The following is a 19335-nucleotide window of genomic DNA, read 5'->3' as shown; positions in this document are numbered from 1 at the left end:
GTTTCACTCCATACCCAGGTGGCTCCAAGGCAGCCTGAGACATGGCGGAGAGCAACCTGTCTTGGCCTTGGCCAAAACAAAGAGCAAGAGCACAAAAGAAGTAGCAGCAGCTCAAGCTGCTAACTTCTCTTCCCTGCTCACATTGTGATGCCAATTACCTGCCCAGGGTAGGTGCAGCACCCACACCCACAGTAATCAATCACAGACTCCAGAAGCTGCCCCATGGCTGCAGGAGGCTTTTGGGGGACAACTAGACACAAACCATAACAAATACAATAGAAACAGACTTTGAATTACTGCTAACTGCAGGCACTATGCTGTTCCAAAAATCTCTAGAATCTGTTTCTCTAGCATGGTTAAAATTTTATACTCATTGAACACCAATGCTTCATTTCTGCTGATCTCCAAACCTTGGCAACCGCTACTGTATTGTTAGCAGTCTACGTCTTGTTGAAGATGGAAAACTTTGGGAAATGTGCATATGCATCTTTCCTTGATGGCGTTGATGCTATGATGGGTGTTCATTTGTGCCTAAACTCTATGTACATTAAACATGTACAGGACTTTGTATAACTTTTAAACCTCAAACTGTATTAAAAGAAGAAAAAACACCTGCTTATAGTTTTTCTCAAATCCCCTTAGACGGGTAGGAGAAAATAATGGGTCTCAGGGCCAGATGTTCTTGATTCTGCTCCCTCTCCATGTAGGCATCTTTCACAAGGAGATGCGAACTTCTTTTTGGAAAAAAAAAAAGTGTTTTCATGTCTGGTAATTTAAAAAAAGGAAAATTCGGTACTCATTTTGTGAAAAATAATGCACAAGAAGATGGGAAATCAGAATAAGTCTTCAGAAAGCTAACTATAAATAGTTGACCAAGACTTACTACATCTGTCCCAGATCTCAATTATTTACCACAATGACAAGAAAATGATTTTGGTAGTTGACAGACGACATGTTAAGAGCATGGATAATGAGAAGATGAAAATACCTTTCACAGATATATATATTGGAGGAGCACCCCCAGAAATCCTGCAATCCAGGTGAGACATTTTTGTTAAATGGGTGTTCCCAATGATATACTGTTGTGGACTCAGCAGCCGACAGAGGTCTTGATATCATGGTGAAGCAGCATGCCACTTGCCCCCGGCATGCATGTGCACAGTGGAGACCCACACACGCACATGCCCCTCAGGCCCTCCACAGCCAGCCCCTGGCCTCCTCAAACTAGCATTTCTTAGATGTAATTTACATTTTTCTTTAATTATTGTTTTCCTCTTAGAACATACTCTATTGTAACCCTTCTCTTCAACTAGAGAAAAATCGAATGTGTATTCTGTGAAGACAAAATCTGCATGGGACCCTTCTACTTTTGTTTTAGAATTACCTCGAAATACTAAAGTTGCAGGAGCATCTGAGGGCTACAGATTTTTGTTTATCCAGGTTATTGTGGATTATGCACAATTAAACATTATTTTAGTGTATTCAAAACTGCACCTGTCTTTTTGCAATCAATTCATAGAAGCAGAGACCCTTTCAACTTAGAGGCAGGGTTAAATAACACATTATCTCTTATCAGTAACCTAAAACATAAATGTATAAATGAGAGATGACAGGAAACTAGAAGGCAGATTCTTTGAGACAAGGAGGGGGATCAGGGAAGGTAGAATAAAGGGAGAGAGTTTAAAGGAAATGAAAAAATTAATATATGCTATACCATGTAGCAATTCCTTGTCATTATTCGGTATTACAAATATCCAATAATCAGCCAATTAAATTTGCAAACAAACTGAAAGGGAACTTTAAGATAATCTAGCACAGTGATTCTCACTAGCACAGTCTGGAGCGCTCTTACAAATACCATTGTCTATGGCTGCATTCCTGACATTCTAATTGTCATAAATAAATAAATAAATAAATAAATAAAACCCTCCCCAGGCAGAGAATTTTTCCAAACAGGTTTCAGATTGCCCTCAGATTCGTACCCATAACCATTACATAATACCTGTCTCTTTTAGCCCTCACACTTTATTGAATAAATTTAATAATGTGGGTATGATTGCCACACAAAGTAAAAAACTAGTTTTAATTACTTTATTTGTTATGAAGCACTTACTCACTTGAGACAAAGCCAGTGCCACCCTGCTTGCATGTGGAAATGCTTTGTATTTATAAAAGACTCCTTGAGCTTTCTTTCTACACTAGACAACTTCTGCCATCCTTCAACTATGTCATGTGGATGTTTAGCTATTATGTTTGCCATTGTATAAACCCCGATCTGTCAGCACAGTCCTTCAAGAGTGATCTTGACAGAGCAGAACATGGCAGAATGGTTAGTTTGGCCACTGTTCATCTAAAACATATTGAAGGCATCGTGATTTCATATTTATTTAACATCCAATTGTACCAGACCTAATAAATACAAGAATTATAGTATTAAGCAGAATGCCATCTCTCATGTTGAGGATAAAGAATTTCTTACTTTCTTACAAACTCAGCACCCCAACTTTCTTGGTGGTTCCTCTAGCTTTAGTTGATTACAGTGTGCTACAAATAAAGCCAACCAGGAGCTGAGATCAAATCCTAACTTACTACTTGTTACATAAGACAAAAATTTATTTTCTACTTTCTATGATACTAATAATATTGACCTGAAATGTATCAGTTCCTTATAGTTTAAAATAATGCCATGTATGGAAGGGAAATAACAATATTTCTACCTATCCCACTGACTTGTTAAGATGCCAAATGAAGTAATAAAAGTGAAAGGATTTCTGAAATTGCAAAGAAGTAAATAAGTTGCTTTGAGCAGAATAAAACTTACAGGCAAAGATTAGACATTGCTGTTTCCTTATCAAAGAAGCATGAGAATATGAACGATTGTAAAACTACCATAAATAACTCATATTCCAAAGCTTCCATGTGCCAACTAGGATCATCGTCACCATCATAATGGTTTATCAGTGAAGACTGATTTTCTTTTGCAGGACTCTAAGAGGACACCTTCCCCTAGATATCAGCTTCCGAGGATGTATGAAGGGTTTCCAGTTCCAGAAAAAAGATTTCAATTTACTAGAGCAGAAAGAAACCCTAGGAGTTGGTTATGGTTGCCCCGAGGACTCTCTTGTAAGTATCGTTCATCAACAGCTCCCAAATAAGTAGACACTGAAAAAGCCCTTTGTAGGTTTCTGTAGTCCTTGGTACACATTAGGTTCCTTTCTGCCACCAGCAGAAAAAAGAATCATTAGGCTAGAAAGGGTCTTTGGGCTCCTCTGTGGCTTGTGCAGTTGCTTCATTGTGCAGAGTGTGGGACATCAAAGCCCAAGAGGTAGACTGAGCAGAATTGGCCACTCAGCATGCACCAAGAAGCTAAAAACCCATGTGTTAGAAAAATGCTAAAGGAAGGTGGGGCATACTGAATTCAGCATAGATCAGAAGTCAAAATAGGGGCTGGAGAGATGGCTCAGTGGTCTAAGGCACCTACTTAGAACAAGCTTGGCAAAGCATCAGGGACCGCGGTTCAATCCCCCAGCACCACATGCCAGCCAGCCCCGCCCCCTGGTGGACTGAGCTGGCCACACACACACACCCCTCTCTCTCTCTCTCTCTCTCTCTCTCTCTCTCTCTCTCTCTCTCTCAAATAAATAAAAAATAAACATTTAAAAAAAAAGAAGTCAAAATAGTAACTATTTATATAGAAATTAAGGCCCTTTGTGTATGAGAAATCAACATTTTTAATTATCATAAACACTATATTTTTTTAATCACACAGATATCTCGGAGAGCATATTTCAATGGACAGAGTTTCATTTCTTCAACTCAGAAAATATCTTTCTTTGATGGCTTCGAAGGAGGCTTTAACTTCCGAACATTACAGCCAAATGGGTTACTATTTTATTATGCATCAGGGGTAAGTATTTGTTTCACCTGAGAAAACTGCTTGTGACAATCATTTTGTCTATTAAAATAAATGTATGCATACCAAATATGATTTCTGATTCAGATTTTGGTTGATGTGTACACTAACAGGATGCCTCATTTCAAATTCTTGGGTTGGTTGGTTGGTTTCTTTTCAAAATTCTTTAGAAAATACATGCATTGTACATCTTGAATTCTTTTTCCTCAATATTCCTAATTTTTTTTTATTATTATAAGTTTGTGATGCATCATAATTGCATTCATCTTGGGGAATTGGCACATACACATAACACTCTGCTCACCTTTACTCCCCTTCCTCGCCCACTGTCCTCTGGCTCTGTTCTTCTGCTCTTTTTTCAGTTTTTATTTTTTCTTGGCACACGTATGCATTGCTTAGTGATTGCCTTCCTCAAGGGGGCTGGCACATGGACATAAAGACCTCAATTCTGTTTTCATCCCCATTGCTCCCTGCCCTTCCTGATCCCTCTGTCACTGGATCCCTTTTTGTTTGAGTATATCTCCCTACTTTTTATTTTGCACTTCATTTGTATTTTGGGTTTCTCATCTAAGAGAAACCATGTGATATTTAAGCTTGTGTGTTTAACGTGCTTCACTTAACACTGAGGTCTCAAGGTATATGCATTTTCCTACAATTGTATCCTTCATGATGGCTAGTAGTACTCCATATTGCCACATTTTCTTTATCCATTCACCTATGGAGGGGTATATAGGCCATCTCCAACATTTAACTCTTATGAATTGTGCTGCTATAAACATAGATATTCATGTATCACTATAATACAATGCCTTTCACTCTTGCAGAAAGATACCTAAGAAGGGAAATAGGTGGGTCAAACAGAATTTCTAGTTTTAGGGGTTTTTTTAAATCTATTTATTTATTTATTTATTTATTTATTTGGCACAGGATCTCACTATGCAGCTTAGACTTGTAGTAATCCTCCTGTCTCAGCCTCCCCAGCCCTAGGATTATAGGCATATGCACCATGCGCCACTAGTGGTCAGCGTGGCATGCCCAGGGTTCCAGGGCCTGCATAACGTGCAGTACCAGGGATCAAACCCTGGTCCTTGCACTTGCCAGGCAGGTGCTTAGACCACTAAGCTATCTCCCCAACTCTCTAGTTTTAGTTTCTTGAAGAATTTCCATGTTGATTTCCATAGTGGTTGTACTAATTTACATCCTTACTAACAATGTAAAAGAGTTTCTGAAATGTGGATGAGCGCTTGCAGTGTAGAAGAACCCTTTGGAGCCTCTTAACCTGGGTTCATAGGCCCACCTCTCACAGGATGCAAGAAAATCTGTAACTCTGAGTAGGAAAAATTACTTTTTTTCTAACTGAAATTTATCACTTTCTTCAATTATTAATGTGGCAATAAACCACATTTGTCATTTAAAGACACACAAATATTTTTCATTTCACATTACAAGTATCACAGATATCTGAAAATGTTGTTTTTGCTCATTTCTACTTCAAATTGTAGAATTTATTGCATCTTCTAATAGACCTTATTAATGTCTCAATAAAGAAGCATGCATTACTGTATCACAGATGTATTGTCTTAATATTTTTAAAAGCATATACCAATATAAGTCATTTCCTTCCTATGCCTAAATATATTGCCTTGTATGTTTATAAATATTACTTATAAAGAGGCCCACATGTATCACCAAACTGCCCAAAGCATCCATAGCACACACATGCAAAATGTTAAGGAACTTTGTATATAGAGAACACACGATTTAATTTGTAAGAAGAATTTAAATACTTCTCTGCTTCTGAATTTGCTATAAAACATTTCATCTCAGGATATGAAGACATTATAAGTAGAGTAAACCTCTATAGAGAAAAAGTAATTTCTTCCTTTTGAAATTTCTCTTCTGTCTCTCTGGATGCAAACATGAAGCATTCTCAAAAACCCAACTAACAAATTAACAAATTAACTTTTGCCTATTCATCTAGTGACAGATTCAAATATTTTCTTTTCAAATGGGATTGATGCAACTGACAGGTCTGAATTCCTAAAGTAGAAAGTAATTGGGCCTGGAACAACTTTCATTAAAACAAAGATCACCAAAAAATTACATATTCAAAATATAAGAATATCTTTTTCCATTAAAACATGTGTAATTTTAAAAACAATACCATGACTAGCAAAGCAGGCCTTTTATTGTTATTATTGTTAATAGAAATTATTTACAAACAAATTTCTTGCACATCGTGTTGCTTTCAGCGATATCATTAAGTAAATGTCGAAAATGTGTCCATTTTGGGCCCCCTGGCCTCCCTACTGAAGTCCCTCCCCTTGCATTTCAGGCAGATATATTTTCCATTTCTCTGGACAACGGCACCGTCACCATGAATGTAAAGGGGACCAAGGTTCAGTCAGCCAACAAGCAGTACAACGATGGGCTGCCCCATTTCATCATTGCCTCCGTCTCACCTACAAGGTACAGCTCCTGCATTTGTGCTCATCTTTTTCTGTCTGTGTTTTTAGGCCATGATTCTATCCAGCACCATTATGAATAATTCACTATTCTCTTTCTTTCCTGATATTTAAAAAGCCATGGAAAGAACAACTTCTTATAAAAAAAAAATAAAAATTCAGGGCTAGTGTTATATACCAATGGTATGATGTTTGCCTCAAATATAACAGGTCCTATATTTCTTCCTTAGCACTGAACAAAATTGCTATTAATTTTCAAGATAATCTTAGAAAATCACCATAAAGTTACTAACAAAAATATAGAAATTAAAGTCCAGGGATATAGCTCAGTGGCACAAATGCATGTGTGTCAAGAACAAGGTCCTGATTTTGATTTCTGGTACCAAAATTTTAAAAAAAAAAATATACAGAAATATAAGAATATTTTTTCCAATAAGATGAAGAGCTGTGATCTCTCTGAGGGCAGTGCCTGCTCACAGTGTTTACTGAGGACAGCATCAAATGTTACGCATGTAAGAGTTCAGTAAATATTGGTCTTGTTTAGATTTTTGAATTAAATATTTGAAGATGATACATTTATGAACACATTTTAAAAGGTTTAACTTTATTTTCAAGCTATGTGGTACTGAATTTTTTTTAAAAGCCTTTGAAGTAGTAAATATACCTCTATTGTAAACAACCTCTATTCAGTGTTCACTGTTGTGGGCATCCATCCAAAACAACCATTTGTGGGCTTTATCTAGACTCCATTTCCAATAAAGAGTAAAAACTATTCAATGTGCTTTGTAATGAAAAACGGTATCCTACAAATATGTTTAAATGATCTTCATGAGGTATATTCATTTTTATTCACTAAAAAATAATGTGAATGACTTGTCTGGCCTTCCTGGTCTAAGAGTTTACATTCCACTCTTGGCTCGCAGGATCTTTACCTCATGTAGAAGCGTTCAGCCTTCCTAGGCCTCATGAAGGGCCTGGCAATTCTTTGCCTTTTAAATAAGCAGATGTTCCACTTAAGTTCCATGAGAACATGTGCTATGAACACTAGAGTAGAACTCAAGGTAAAGTGGTACCTGTGGGTATGTAAAGAGGTTTTTCTTTTGCAGATATGAACTGGTAGTAGATAAAAGCAGGCTTGGGAATAAGAACCCTGCCAAAGGGAAAGCAGAACAGAATCAAGCAGCTGAAAAGAAGTTTTACTTCGGAGGCTCACCCATCAGTCCCCAGCATGCCAACTTCACTGGCTGCATAAGTAATGCCTACTTTACCAGGTATAATATTTTTATTATCACTGAATTTATGTGATTAAGAAAGATCAAGCAATAGTAACAATATGAATATTAGAGAATAATGAATAAAAGCTTATGTGTGCATGTACAGCTAACATATTTGGGTTTGTGTGTAACTTTTTGCTTTTGTCTGACTGTCATTAAGTAAGCCTTCATTTCTTTGCCTGCAAAATGCAGACAACAGTAGTACCTGTTTGGTGAACTGCTGTACCTCCTGTGAGTGAGGTAATATGCAGGAAGCACCTTGAACAGCACAACAAGCTATGCAGCAAGCTATAGATTTTAGATGCAATTATTTTTGCATTTATTATTAATGGCATACTATTAATGGTATATTATTAATGTTATAACAAAATGCTTCTTCAAAATTTAAGGAAGTTTTCTTGATTTAGTGCATGGCTTTAAACAAAGGCATTAATCTGAGCCTGCAAAAAAGACAATAAGAGATTCTTAAATACAAAAGCAAGCAAGGGAAGAATTTAAGAGACTAAGAAACACATAGGTGGCCTCAATCAATAGGGTAATGAGGGAAAAGATGTTTATCAGCCCAGATCTGTGCGGTAGGCATAGAACACTTTTTTTTTTTATTTTATTGAGAAAAAATATCAATGAGACACATTCCAAGCTGATTAATAGGACATTTTCAATAATTAACACATTGCACATTGGGTCTTCTCAGCAGTCATCCACAGCACAAGAAGCAGCCAGGACATCCCGTCCAAACACTACTACAACAAATCCTCCCTCTCACTGAACCAAGCAAAAGCAGCCATACATCTATCCTAACTATTCTGTATATACAAATACAAAATGGTCCTTCCTCTGTATCCCCCCTCTCCAGTTCAGTCCTGTCAGAGATGGGTATTCTATTGGCATCTAAATATTATAGGTGCTTGAATTCAGCAAAACAATCCAACACAGTCCAGTAGTCCACAATAGTAGAGGGTTATCCTTAGAAGTTGTTGACTAGAGCCTTTTACAGCTCAGCATATTAATATGGCTTTACTTTATATATCTCATTTTTATATTTTTCTGCTGGATGGTTAAGACCAAGATAAAGCAAGACCTATATAACAAGAAATGTAACTTTTGTATATGATAAGGTCAGTCACCTCCCCTCAGGATTTATCTAGAATTCTTAAGTAATTGTTTTCAGGATAATCTTAAGGATCTGGTAAAGATGACAGGTAAATACCATCATACACACACACGTTCGCGCGCGCGCGCGCACACACACACACACACACACACACACACACACACACATTTCAATTGCCAAAGTTCTCTGGCGGAGTTTTCATCATATAATTCTGAACAATATTTTAATGTGATTTTTCCTTTGCTCACGAACACAGGTTGGACAAAGATGTGGAGGTTGAAGACTTCCAGAGGTACTCTGAGAAGGTCCATACTTCTCTTTATGAGTGTCCCATTGAGTCTTCACCGTTGTTTCTCTTTCATAAAAAAGGAAAAAATTTCTCAAGGCCTAAGCCAAGTCAGAATAAAAAGGTAAAAGACTATGAATATATGAATTTGCCCACTTGCCCTGAAATGTCAAAGCACACAATTCTAGATAAGTCGCTTTGTGGATTTTACTCCTGAGCACAGCTGTGTAGATACGAAACCTAGGATTTGCGCAGTGTCAGACAACACTTCAGTTTCCAGCTTTGTTATATCCATTCTTTCTTTTGAAAATACCCTTTGAATCAGATGCTTCCTCATAAGTCTATTTTTCACTAAAATTTCTCTTTACAATTTGTGTATACATTTATTGCTTAGTATTATAGTCCTCTAGTATCATCCGATTTCATGCCCAATCTCAGACTTTTGTCACAAATATGGAATTTACTAAAGTCTGGGATGTTTTCCTAGTTCTTTCCTCTTTGCTTGACTTTTTATTCAACCACTTGAATTCATTGGTCTGTGATAGCAACTAATCATCATCAAAGTCCTGAGTTTTAAAATGCCAATCTCAGACTACTATTCTTTCTTGTTCATTCACTCTTAGAATTCACGTTATTTATCTTCATTATAATGAGAGCACTAATCCTTTCTCATTATTTCAGTCTAATGTCCCCATAGTTGTCATGATCTGGGCCTAACAATTCATTCCACTTTCAGGGTTCCCAAGCTACCTACCGTCATCTCTCCTGGGAGTTACTGCCGTAGCCTCCACACAAGTCACTCTTTTCCCAGTTGGTTCTCAAAATAACATCCAGCCCTTATAAAGTCAGTCCTCTAATCAAGATGACCCACCCACTGCACTCAGGAAAAGCTTCTAATTTATAAGAAGTCCTGTGAGACACTGGGCCTCTTCTCCACAACAGCCTCTTAACAGTCACTGAAATAGGCCACATGCAGACACACTTTAGTTTTTTATTCAAATTTTCCTTCTGCTTGCATCTCTTCTCCCAAAATATCTACACAGACAACTTTTCCTCCTTCTGGGATCACTCACCTGTGGTCACCTGCTCGAAGAGGCCAACCTTGACCACCAATTGAATACTGCAGTCTGTGTCCTGCCTACTATGAATTCTGCTTGTCTCTTTTGCTTTTTTCTAGTACCTGAATTTTTTCCAGAGTGAAAAATGTAGCTACACTAACCCACAGAAAACTAGCTAGGTGTAGCTTCAGTAGCTGCCAAAAAATAAAAAAATTAGGCTCTGGTTTTGAGTTATAATATTTTATTTTCAGTCACTTCCTAATCTAATATCCTGTTTTATGCACTCATTATAATTCATTTAATCATTAATAAACTTTTCTTTTCAGTTTTCTCCTTTTATGGTGATGGTCCTTGAACATGAATTGTTGAGTATATTGCTGAAAAAATCTCTTGAGATAGATTTCAGGAGGTAGAATTATTAAATGAAGGCAAATTAATTTCTAAAATGTCAACACCAATTTCTAATGATCTTTGAATACTGACGAATACCTGTCTTACCAATTATGTTCCAAGCTTAATTTTTTTTTTTTTTTTTTGGCAGCTCAGGATGCCTTCAGGGCAGGTCTGATTTGGCTTGAGGATGAGGAAATCGAAACACAGCATTCTGAGCCTGACTGCTTTGTTTCAGCAGGCACTTAAACACCTGAGCTAAGGGGCAGGCCTCCCCAAGCTTAAATTTTAATAGCATTTTGTTCACATGTTAATTGGGAAAACTTCTCATTTGGTTTACAATTCAATAATGAGCACTCATGTACTGTAATAGATACCAGTGCAGAATATATTGCTCACTTTCCGTACTAGAGTAAAGCAGTTGCTCACCTCATTGCAACCAGGAAGAGCAACCTCATAGAGGGAGACACCAGAAACCAGACAGTCCCCAAGGCCATGCCTCCAAGACCCATCCAGACACACCTTGAAGTGTGCTGTACTAATCCCTTAGGACTTTCAAACCAGGCAAGTTTCCAATCCACCTTAATTGTCCTATAAGATGTGTAGCCAACCAGGATCTTCTTTTAAGAGCTGAATCCTTAACCACCAGGTGGGTCTTGTCTCTTAGGGTGACCTCTACCTGCAGTAGACAGAAATTATCAGACCACCGTAGATCATGTGAACTAAGCTGAACTATGAGATTCTCTCCCTGAGAAACACAGCTCAGGGAAACTAGCTTCAGTTGTAAATCTAAGCCTGTCAGTCATGCAGAGGAAGAAAGCTGCTTTCTACAAAGAACGAAGAAAGGCATTCTGCAAAGGAAGCAGAATAAAAGGAGCGACAATAAGAAACAAAGCTGAACTACTAGAAGCCTCCAGTAGCAAGTTCCATGATTCCTTTTCCTAGCCCCTGGTGGCATCCTGCTATGCTATTTTACATTACATTATCTAAGATACCTCCAATCCTTTGCATGTTGTTCTCTTGTCCTTCAGTACCTCAACTAGCTTGGCTGCTATTTGACACACATTAAAAAAGAAAATAAAAATTGCTAAACTGAAATTAGTTGTGATTCCAACTAATAGGCCTCAGAAAAGAAAAATTACACTGGTTAAGTCAGAGATTAGTAGAACTGAGTATCTCCATACATATACCCATTTTAGGATGGTAAACTGAATCTCTATATGGTATTGAAGTAATTAAGTTATAATGTATTCTTTTTCATTAAGAGCATAATCAATAAAATATATAATTAGTAGCCATACGAAGTTTATTCATTTTTGCAGCAGATAAGGCACAAATATTACTAGTCTATGTATTCCTACCTGTGCCAGAGGAAGGGAAGGCTGGTCAGTGACACTGTTGTATTCAAATAAGCCCAGGCTTTGCCTAACTCCTGGAGTCTTAATTCACTATTATACTCTTCCATAGCTAAGTGGATGCCTTCATTGAGAAAAAGAAAGATTCCCCTCCACCAAAAAAACCCAGGGAAAATAGGGTGCAGCCAATGTTGGGAAACGTTCATAGCTCCCTCCCATCCTGTTCTTTCACCCCACTGTCCCCGCCCTGTACAAAGCACTTCCATGTGGGCCCCTCTGTGGGACAAAGGTGATCATATTATCTGCTATAAGATTCTATCCTGATTGGAACCCAGCATGAGTTTATGAGAAAACTCTCAAAGTATATTAAAGGAAAAGGGTCCCCTGTAGCCTCACTCCAGCATATTCTTTCCACTCATGCATAGCATCATAATCTGCTAATTATTTGTAGATCAGGGTGTGGACACAAAACTGTTACTAACTCTCTCTAAAAGAGAAACCTTGCTTCCGCAGCAGTAAATCGAGTTCTGTGTTCTGAGGATCATGCAAAGTAGGGAGGAGAGGACCATGGGAGGAAGGGAGGAGAGGACCATGGGAGGAAGGTGACCTTTTCCTCGGGATGTGTCAGTCTTTGATCCTCATCTCCTTTTTCCAACCTAAGCACCACTGTGAGAGTCCCCTAGCTGGGACCCAACTGGAGGATCTGCTGCTCTAGAAGCAGGGTGTTCTACCTCATGATTGGTCTACCCTTTAATTAACTGCCCCTCTCCCTACCACATCTGGCTGTCAAAGATGGTTCTAAAATTTGGCTGGAACACTGACTTTTCAGGAGGTCTTGTATTTTGCAAATTTGAGTTTGTTTTATTTTTACTCTTTTAATATACATTATATCTTCCAGAAATTGAATATTGATTTGTTCTACTAGTGGAAAGCCTCTTGGATTTCCAGTTCTATCGTACATATTATTTCTTGTTTCTTGAGTTCGTTGTTTAATTTTGATTGCTTTGAGACAGAGTCTCACTAAATTGCCCGAGAGTAACTGAAACTTGTGATCCTCTTGCCTTGGACTTCCTGAATGCTGGAATGATGCTGTGGATTTATGATTACAAGTATTCCAACATTTCAGGACAAGGAAAACCAAATGTGTATGTTCATACAAAAATCCTAGAAGAGAAATTGTCTCTTTTCTTTTTTTTTCTTTTCTTTCTTTCTTTTTTTTTTTTTTTCAAGAACTGGGGATTGAACTCAGGCCCTTGTGCTTGCTTATTCTACTGAGCCATCTTGCCAGCCCCTAGAGAAATTGTCTCCTTTCATCTTATCCTCTTTCATTCTGCCTCCTGCTGCTGTGAATTTTCTTTCCTATAATCCCTTCTATTATTGCAATCTCTATTTTTAACTGGGTTAGATCTGGCTACTCCCTGCTTTTTAAAACTGTGACGTTCTTCATCACTTAAAAGCAAAACTGAATCTCTAGCACAACACTTCAGGTCCTCTCTGTGAGGTATCAACCTATTTTTTCAATTTGCTACTTACATGCCTATTTCTCTGATTTAATTTTTAAATCTGTAGAAAACAAGAACTATTTCTCACCATTGGGTTTCCCACCACATAGCACCCCTGAAAGGCACACAAAGCACTGACTTCTTTCCCTTTCCCTTCCACCCATCCAGTCCTCCATAAATACTTGCTTCAATAAGTGAATAAATTATTAAATGCTTGGATTTATTTGCATTTACTTTTATTTTCCTTCAGAAATTAAGACTAGGTTATTCTGGCTTTTCTCATGATACCTGCCCTGTGTCCTGCAGGGTGTACTGTTAATCTTCTTTTTCCTCTTCTACTAAGGTCAAGCTCTCTGCAGAACAAATTTCTCTCCCATTTTTCAGTTTTACTTTTTGAAATAAATTTTATAAAGAGGAAGAAGAAGCAGAAGCAGAAGCAGAAGCAGAAACAGAAGCAGAAGCAGAAGCAGAAGCAGAAGCATGGGGCTGGGGAGATGGCTCAGTAGAATAAGCACTTCCCTGGCAAGTGCAAGGGCCTGAGTTCAATCCCCGGTTCCGCCAAAAAAAAAAAAAAAAAAAAAAAAGAGAAGTCTAAGTTATGAAATATCAGCCCATCATTTCATAATCCTAAATTGTAACAAGAGCAGCGCAATCTATAGAGCACAAATGTTTAAAAGTTGTTGCGTATTCATTCTGCCGCACAAACTTTCACTACATCCTATCACCAAAAATGTATTCTGAAGATATTGCTAAGTGTCTTGATTTTTTTACATAGCATGTATAAGTAATAATAACATGTATGTTAAAGTGATCTTACTGCTTCTATGAGAATTTTGATTGATTCTTTCAGCGTTATTTTGGTGTCAACTTTTGTATTTTCCACTATTATCTCAGATGTGTATTTAATAAATGATAAAGCAGTTATCTCTATAGATTCACTTTCATGAATTTGAAAAATATAAATGATAGCTATTTTATTATTTTATGAATGGTGAAGACATCAAAACTTAATTTTTGCTACTAGAATATAACTCTTATCCTTTAATATGATATATTTCCTAATTTTATAGGGAGGGAAAAGTAAAGACGCACCTTCATGGGACCCTGTTGACCTGAAATTCCTAGATCAAAATGCTCCAAGAGACTCCCACTGTCACCTTTCCAACAGCCCAAGAGCAATAGAGCACGCCTATCAATATGGAGGGACAGCCAACAGCCGCCAGGAATTTGAACACTTAAAAGGAGATTTCGGTGAAAAGTAAGTAGCACATTGTACCTGCAGAAACTTCAGCCCACACTGTATCCCGTTGTCTCTACTTCCTTCTATCCTGTGGCCTTTCCTTTCCATGCCAACACCATCCTATTATTTTGCCATCAGAGTGTGTAGAAGTAGTATGTGATTCATGCATTTCAATAAATTATATTCTATGTGACTTTCTTCCCAAACAAGGTGCATAAAACAATGATGTTTCAGAATTTCACCATGTCTGATTAAAAAAGAAAGATGGAGCAAATTTCAAAAGACTCAGCTTCTAACTCTGATATCACTTCGCTCCCACACACCGACTGATTCAGATTGTGCATGGGAATGCCTAGAACTGCTAGATTACTAAGAAAAAAACCAAAAGTGCAAACACACATATTGATCTCTAGCCTGCAAATATCCTAAAACCCACCACTTCTTCCCATTATTTTACAAATCTCACATTATTTAATATTATTGGATATTTATTTTTGTAGTTTTAACACATAAATATTAGTACACAGGCATTGTATACCTATTTTAAATATTTATATAGGCAATGATTCAACAAGCAACCTCTACTGCATTCTAATTTGCTATTTTCTTAAGACACAGAGTAAATTCTTTATATTCTTCAACAAGAATTGAGAGCTAATAAAACTAGAAGTTAACTTAACAAATATATCTTGTCCATACTTTGAGCTAAATGTCTACATAGTTTTCTTTTTTATACACACATTTCCACACGTTTAGGTAGCGACTTTTAACATGTGATATTCATCAGTTTAGTTTTACTAGGAAAAAAATCAGTAACTTACACAGTATAAACATTCCTTCTATGTAAGTAATATGAATTGCTCTGTGGTATTTTCTCCTCACAGATAAGCTTCAATAACATAGATTTTTTGCTAAGTTGAAGCCAGTTTTTAAAGCAAAGCAAAATAAGGTCTTTAAGACAACACTTTCATAATTTCATGTCATCTATCCCTGTTGCGTTAGATAGAAAGTGGGGGAAAAGTTACATTTTGTTTTAACCAACCATGCTCACCCATATTCATAAATAATCCTAAGAGATAGTTAAAAATAATGCTGCTAGGAGTTACAATGGCTACTTATTTATTCTTCTTTATTCTGTATTACTATAAGAAGCTAAGGATTTTCCTCGATTTCATTTTACAAATGTGTGAGTTTCATTTTATTTTTTATTTACCAGATCTCAGTTTTCCATTCGTCTGAAAACTCGGTCCTCCCATGGGATGATTTTTTATGTCTCAGATCAAGAAGAGAATGACTTCATGACCCTATTCTTAGCTCATGGCCGACTGGTTTTCATGTTTAATGTTGGCCACAAGAAACTGAAGATTAGAAGTCAGGAGAGATACAACGATGGATTGTGGCATGATGTAAGTGGAAGGGAGAGGAACCGCACTATCAGCAAATATCCACCACTGTCCAGGGGACTGGTACTGACACTCTGCTGCTAGTCTCTACAGACGTATCTAGCTAATATATTCTGCTGCTGTATAACCAGAGCTCAATTTCAAAAACAGATTAATTTCTTATAAAAATCTTGAAATATAGTTTTTAAAAAGAGACACAGACTGAGCATAAGTATTTTAACCAAAGGAACAGTAACCAACATAAAAGTTTGGCTTCTCTTTTATTAATATATGTTTACAACATACAATAAGTACATTTGTTGTAAGAAAGTCGATATATATGTATATATAAAAAATATCTTGACCATCTTTTTACCCCTTTCCCTACCTCACTCTTTGCCCATTTCCTTTTCCACATTTTCAAAACAATCTAGATTACTAAGAAAAAGACCAAAAGTGCAAACATGCTTGTCGGTCGCTAGCGTACCAAATATCCTAAGGCCCACCACTTCTTCCAATTATTTTACAAATCTCAGATTATTTAATATTAGTGGATATTTATTTTTATAGTTTTAACACATAAAAATGCGTTTCCTATCACTTCACCATCATTTTGCTATTATTTATTATTTCTATTTTTATTTTAGGTTTCTCATATAAGAGAAATCATGCAATCATTAACCTTTGGTACCTGTTTTATTTCACTTAGCATTATGGTCTCAAAATGCATCTAATTTCCTAAAAACAGCTCAGGATTATCCTGCTTTATGGTCAAATAATACTCCATTGTGCATGTGTACCACCTTTTCTTTATTTCTTTTTAATCTGCTGTTAGCTATTTTAAATTATATTGTTATAAACATTCATGTATCATTGTAGTATGATAACTCTAGCTCTTTTGAGAAGATATAAAAGAGAAGTTTAGAGAGAGCAAATGGAATTCTATTTTATTTCCTAAGGAATCCCATATTGATTTCCATAGTGGTTTTACTAGTTTACAATCCCACCACCAGTGTAGAAGGGTTTCTTTTCCCCAAATCATCACCACGATTTTTGTTTTTGTGTCCTTGATGCTAGTGATTTTTACTTGAGTAAAATAGAATCTTAGTGTTGCTCTGGTTTGCATTTTTCTAACAACAAAAGAGCCTGAACATTTTTTCATGGCCTTATTAACCATTTGTACTTCTCCTTTTGAGAAGTTCTATTTATTTCAATTGTCCATCTTTGATTGGGGCTTTAGCTTTTCGGGTTCTATTTTTAAGTTATTCATCTATTCCATATATCTGTTCTCTACCAGAGAAATAGCTGACAAAAAATTTTTCCCATTCTGTCAGTTGTGTCTTCACTCTGTTATTTCCTTTGCTGTGTGCAGATCTTTTTAGTTGGATATCATTCTGTTTGTTTTTGATATTACTGCTTGTGCAATTAAGATTTTCTTCAAGACATCATAGTCTATGCCTGTGTCTTCAAGGGTTTCACCTAGTTTATCTTCCAGCAGATATAGTGTTTCTATTTTTTACATCTAGATCTTTGAACCATTTTATTTGATTTTTAGTACAGGGTGAAGGATACAGAGCTAGAAACATTCTTCCACAAGTGGACAACCAGATTTCTCAGGCATATTTGGTAAAGAGGCTATCTTTTCTTCAGCATGTTTTTAGCCCCTTTGTAAAGATCAGAAAACTAACAGTGCGCAGAGTTCTTTCTGCACCTTCTCTCTTCCACTGATTTTGTGCTAGTTCCACACTGTTTTTCTTACTCTAGCTTTTTAACATAGTTTGATATCTGGAATTATAATGCCTCTCACATTGCTCTTTTTGCCCTGCTTGCTCCAAATATTCTAAGTCCCATCTATCTCTATATAAATTTTAGAACTTTTTTTTTCTAGTCTTATGGACAAAGTTGTTGGCATTTTGATTGGAATTGCATTACATCTATATATCATTTTGGTTAATATGACCATTTTGACAATATTGATTCTGACTCTCCAAGAATAGATTGTCTCCATTTTCTTCTCCAATCTTTCACTTTAGAATACTATAGTTTTCATCATAGAGATCTTTAACCACTTTGGTTAGATTTATTCCCAAGTATTTAAAATTTTTTGAGGCTATTATAAATGGGGTTGTTTTCCTGATTTCTTTCTTGCTAGATTCACTACTAATGTACAGGTACAATATTGATTTTTGTGTTAATATTGTATTTTGAAACTTTTTAAAAATTTTTAGTAAAAATCTTCTGGTAGAGTTTACTGAGTTTTCTATGTGAAAAATCATCTCATTTTCAAATATAGTTTGACTTCTTCCTTTCCTATTCATATCCCTTTTCCTTCGATTGCCTGATTGCTTTGGCTAGTTTTGTGTACTATACTAAATGAGAGAGGTAAGAATGAATAACTTCATCTGTTCCTGATTTTAGAAAGAATTCTTTCAGTTTTCTCCCACTTAGCATGAAATTTACAATGAGTTTGTCATGAATTGTTTTCCTTTGATTCAGATAAAGTTCTTCTATCCTTATTTTCATCAGTGTCTTATCATGAGTGGGTATTGGATTTTGTCAAAGGCTTTTTTGTTGAGTCTGGTTTCAAGATGTCCTATTTAATCATGTGTTTATATAGTTTTTGTGGTTTCTTTTGCTTTTGCTTTTCTAGTTTCTACCCATTGTGATTTGATAGGATACAAAAGGTTATTTCAATAGTTTTGCATTTGTTGACATATGATCTAAAATATGATGCAGCATGTGCCCAGTTCACCTTTCCCAGATTCCCCTGCTTTCCACTTGTAGTTATGTCCAATTTCTGCCCAGTCTTTCTCTGGCAGGCAACTTGAGTGGTCCCCTGTGGTCAGGCAGGAGAAGTATCTTCCTCATTGCCTCTACACAGCATTCTGATTTACTCCTGAATCAAAGAAATACTCCTGTTTGCTGAATGCCAATCTGACCTGAAGTTTTAGTGGATGCAAGAAATAGTTCCTACAGGTGCAGATCCAGATTGTTTTCTTCATCCCTCAGTGATCCCCTGCCCAAGTTGTTCAGTTTCATAAAGGGTCTTTTTCCAGTCCATGAATTCAATGGTATTTAGGGCTCTGTGCAAGAGAGTGTTTCTATTTGGAATTCAGTAGCATGTCAGGGCAGCAGCAGAGCAATCACACACGCAGAGCTCACTGTTGTTTGGGGAACGGAGGGAGAATACCTGCTTCGGTGCCTGTTCACCATCCCCAGATCCCACTGGTGACAACTACTGCAAGCCCCTGCAGCTCCTAGTGGACCCCTCAGTGTCTGGTTCCAAACACTTAGCCAAGACCATATCTTTTGCTTCTTTCTGTCCCTAGGGCTTGTGGTTAACTCAGGCACTAGCC

The 19335-nt window shown here is 36.8% G+C and overlaps 1 protein-coding gene across 2 annotated transcripts in view; it reads left to right on the top strand.

Moving 5' to 3' along the window:
- The window catches only part of Lama4 (laminin subunit alpha 4), a 172418-nt gene that overhangs the window by 141895 nt on the left and 11188 nt on the right, over positions 1 to 19335 (top strand). For both annotated transcript variants that reach the window (XM_023706138.1, XM_023706137.1), the window contains 8 exons: positions 898 to 1040; positions 2985 to 3123; positions 3770 to 3907; positions 6249 to 6382; positions 7485 to 7649; positions 9023 to 9176; positions 14428 to 14615; positions 15814 to 16003. In XM_023706138.1, coding sequence (XP_023561906.1) covers positions 898 to 1040; positions 2985 to 3123; positions 3770 to 3907; positions 6249 to 6382; positions 7485 to 7649; positions 9023 to 9176; positions 14428 to 14615; positions 15814 to 16003 — 1251 coding nt within the window. The remainder of the gene's footprint in view (positions 1 to 897; positions 1041 to 2984; positions 3124 to 3769; positions 3908 to 6248; positions 6383 to 7484; positions 7650 to 9022; positions 9177 to 14427; positions 14616 to 15813; positions 16004 to 19335) is intronic.

The sequence above is a fragment of the Octodon degus genome, unplaced genomic scaffold (genome assembly GCF_000260255.1).
Source record: "Octodon degus isolate 3935 unplaced genomic scaffold, OctDeg1.0 scaffold00241, whole genome shotgun sequence".
Taxonomy (NCBI): Eukaryota; Metazoa; Chordata; class Mammalia; order Rodentia; family Octodontidae; genus Octodon; species Octodon degus.
Note: the sequence above shows the minus strand (reverse complement) of the source record. Positions and strands in the feature narration are given on the sequence as shown.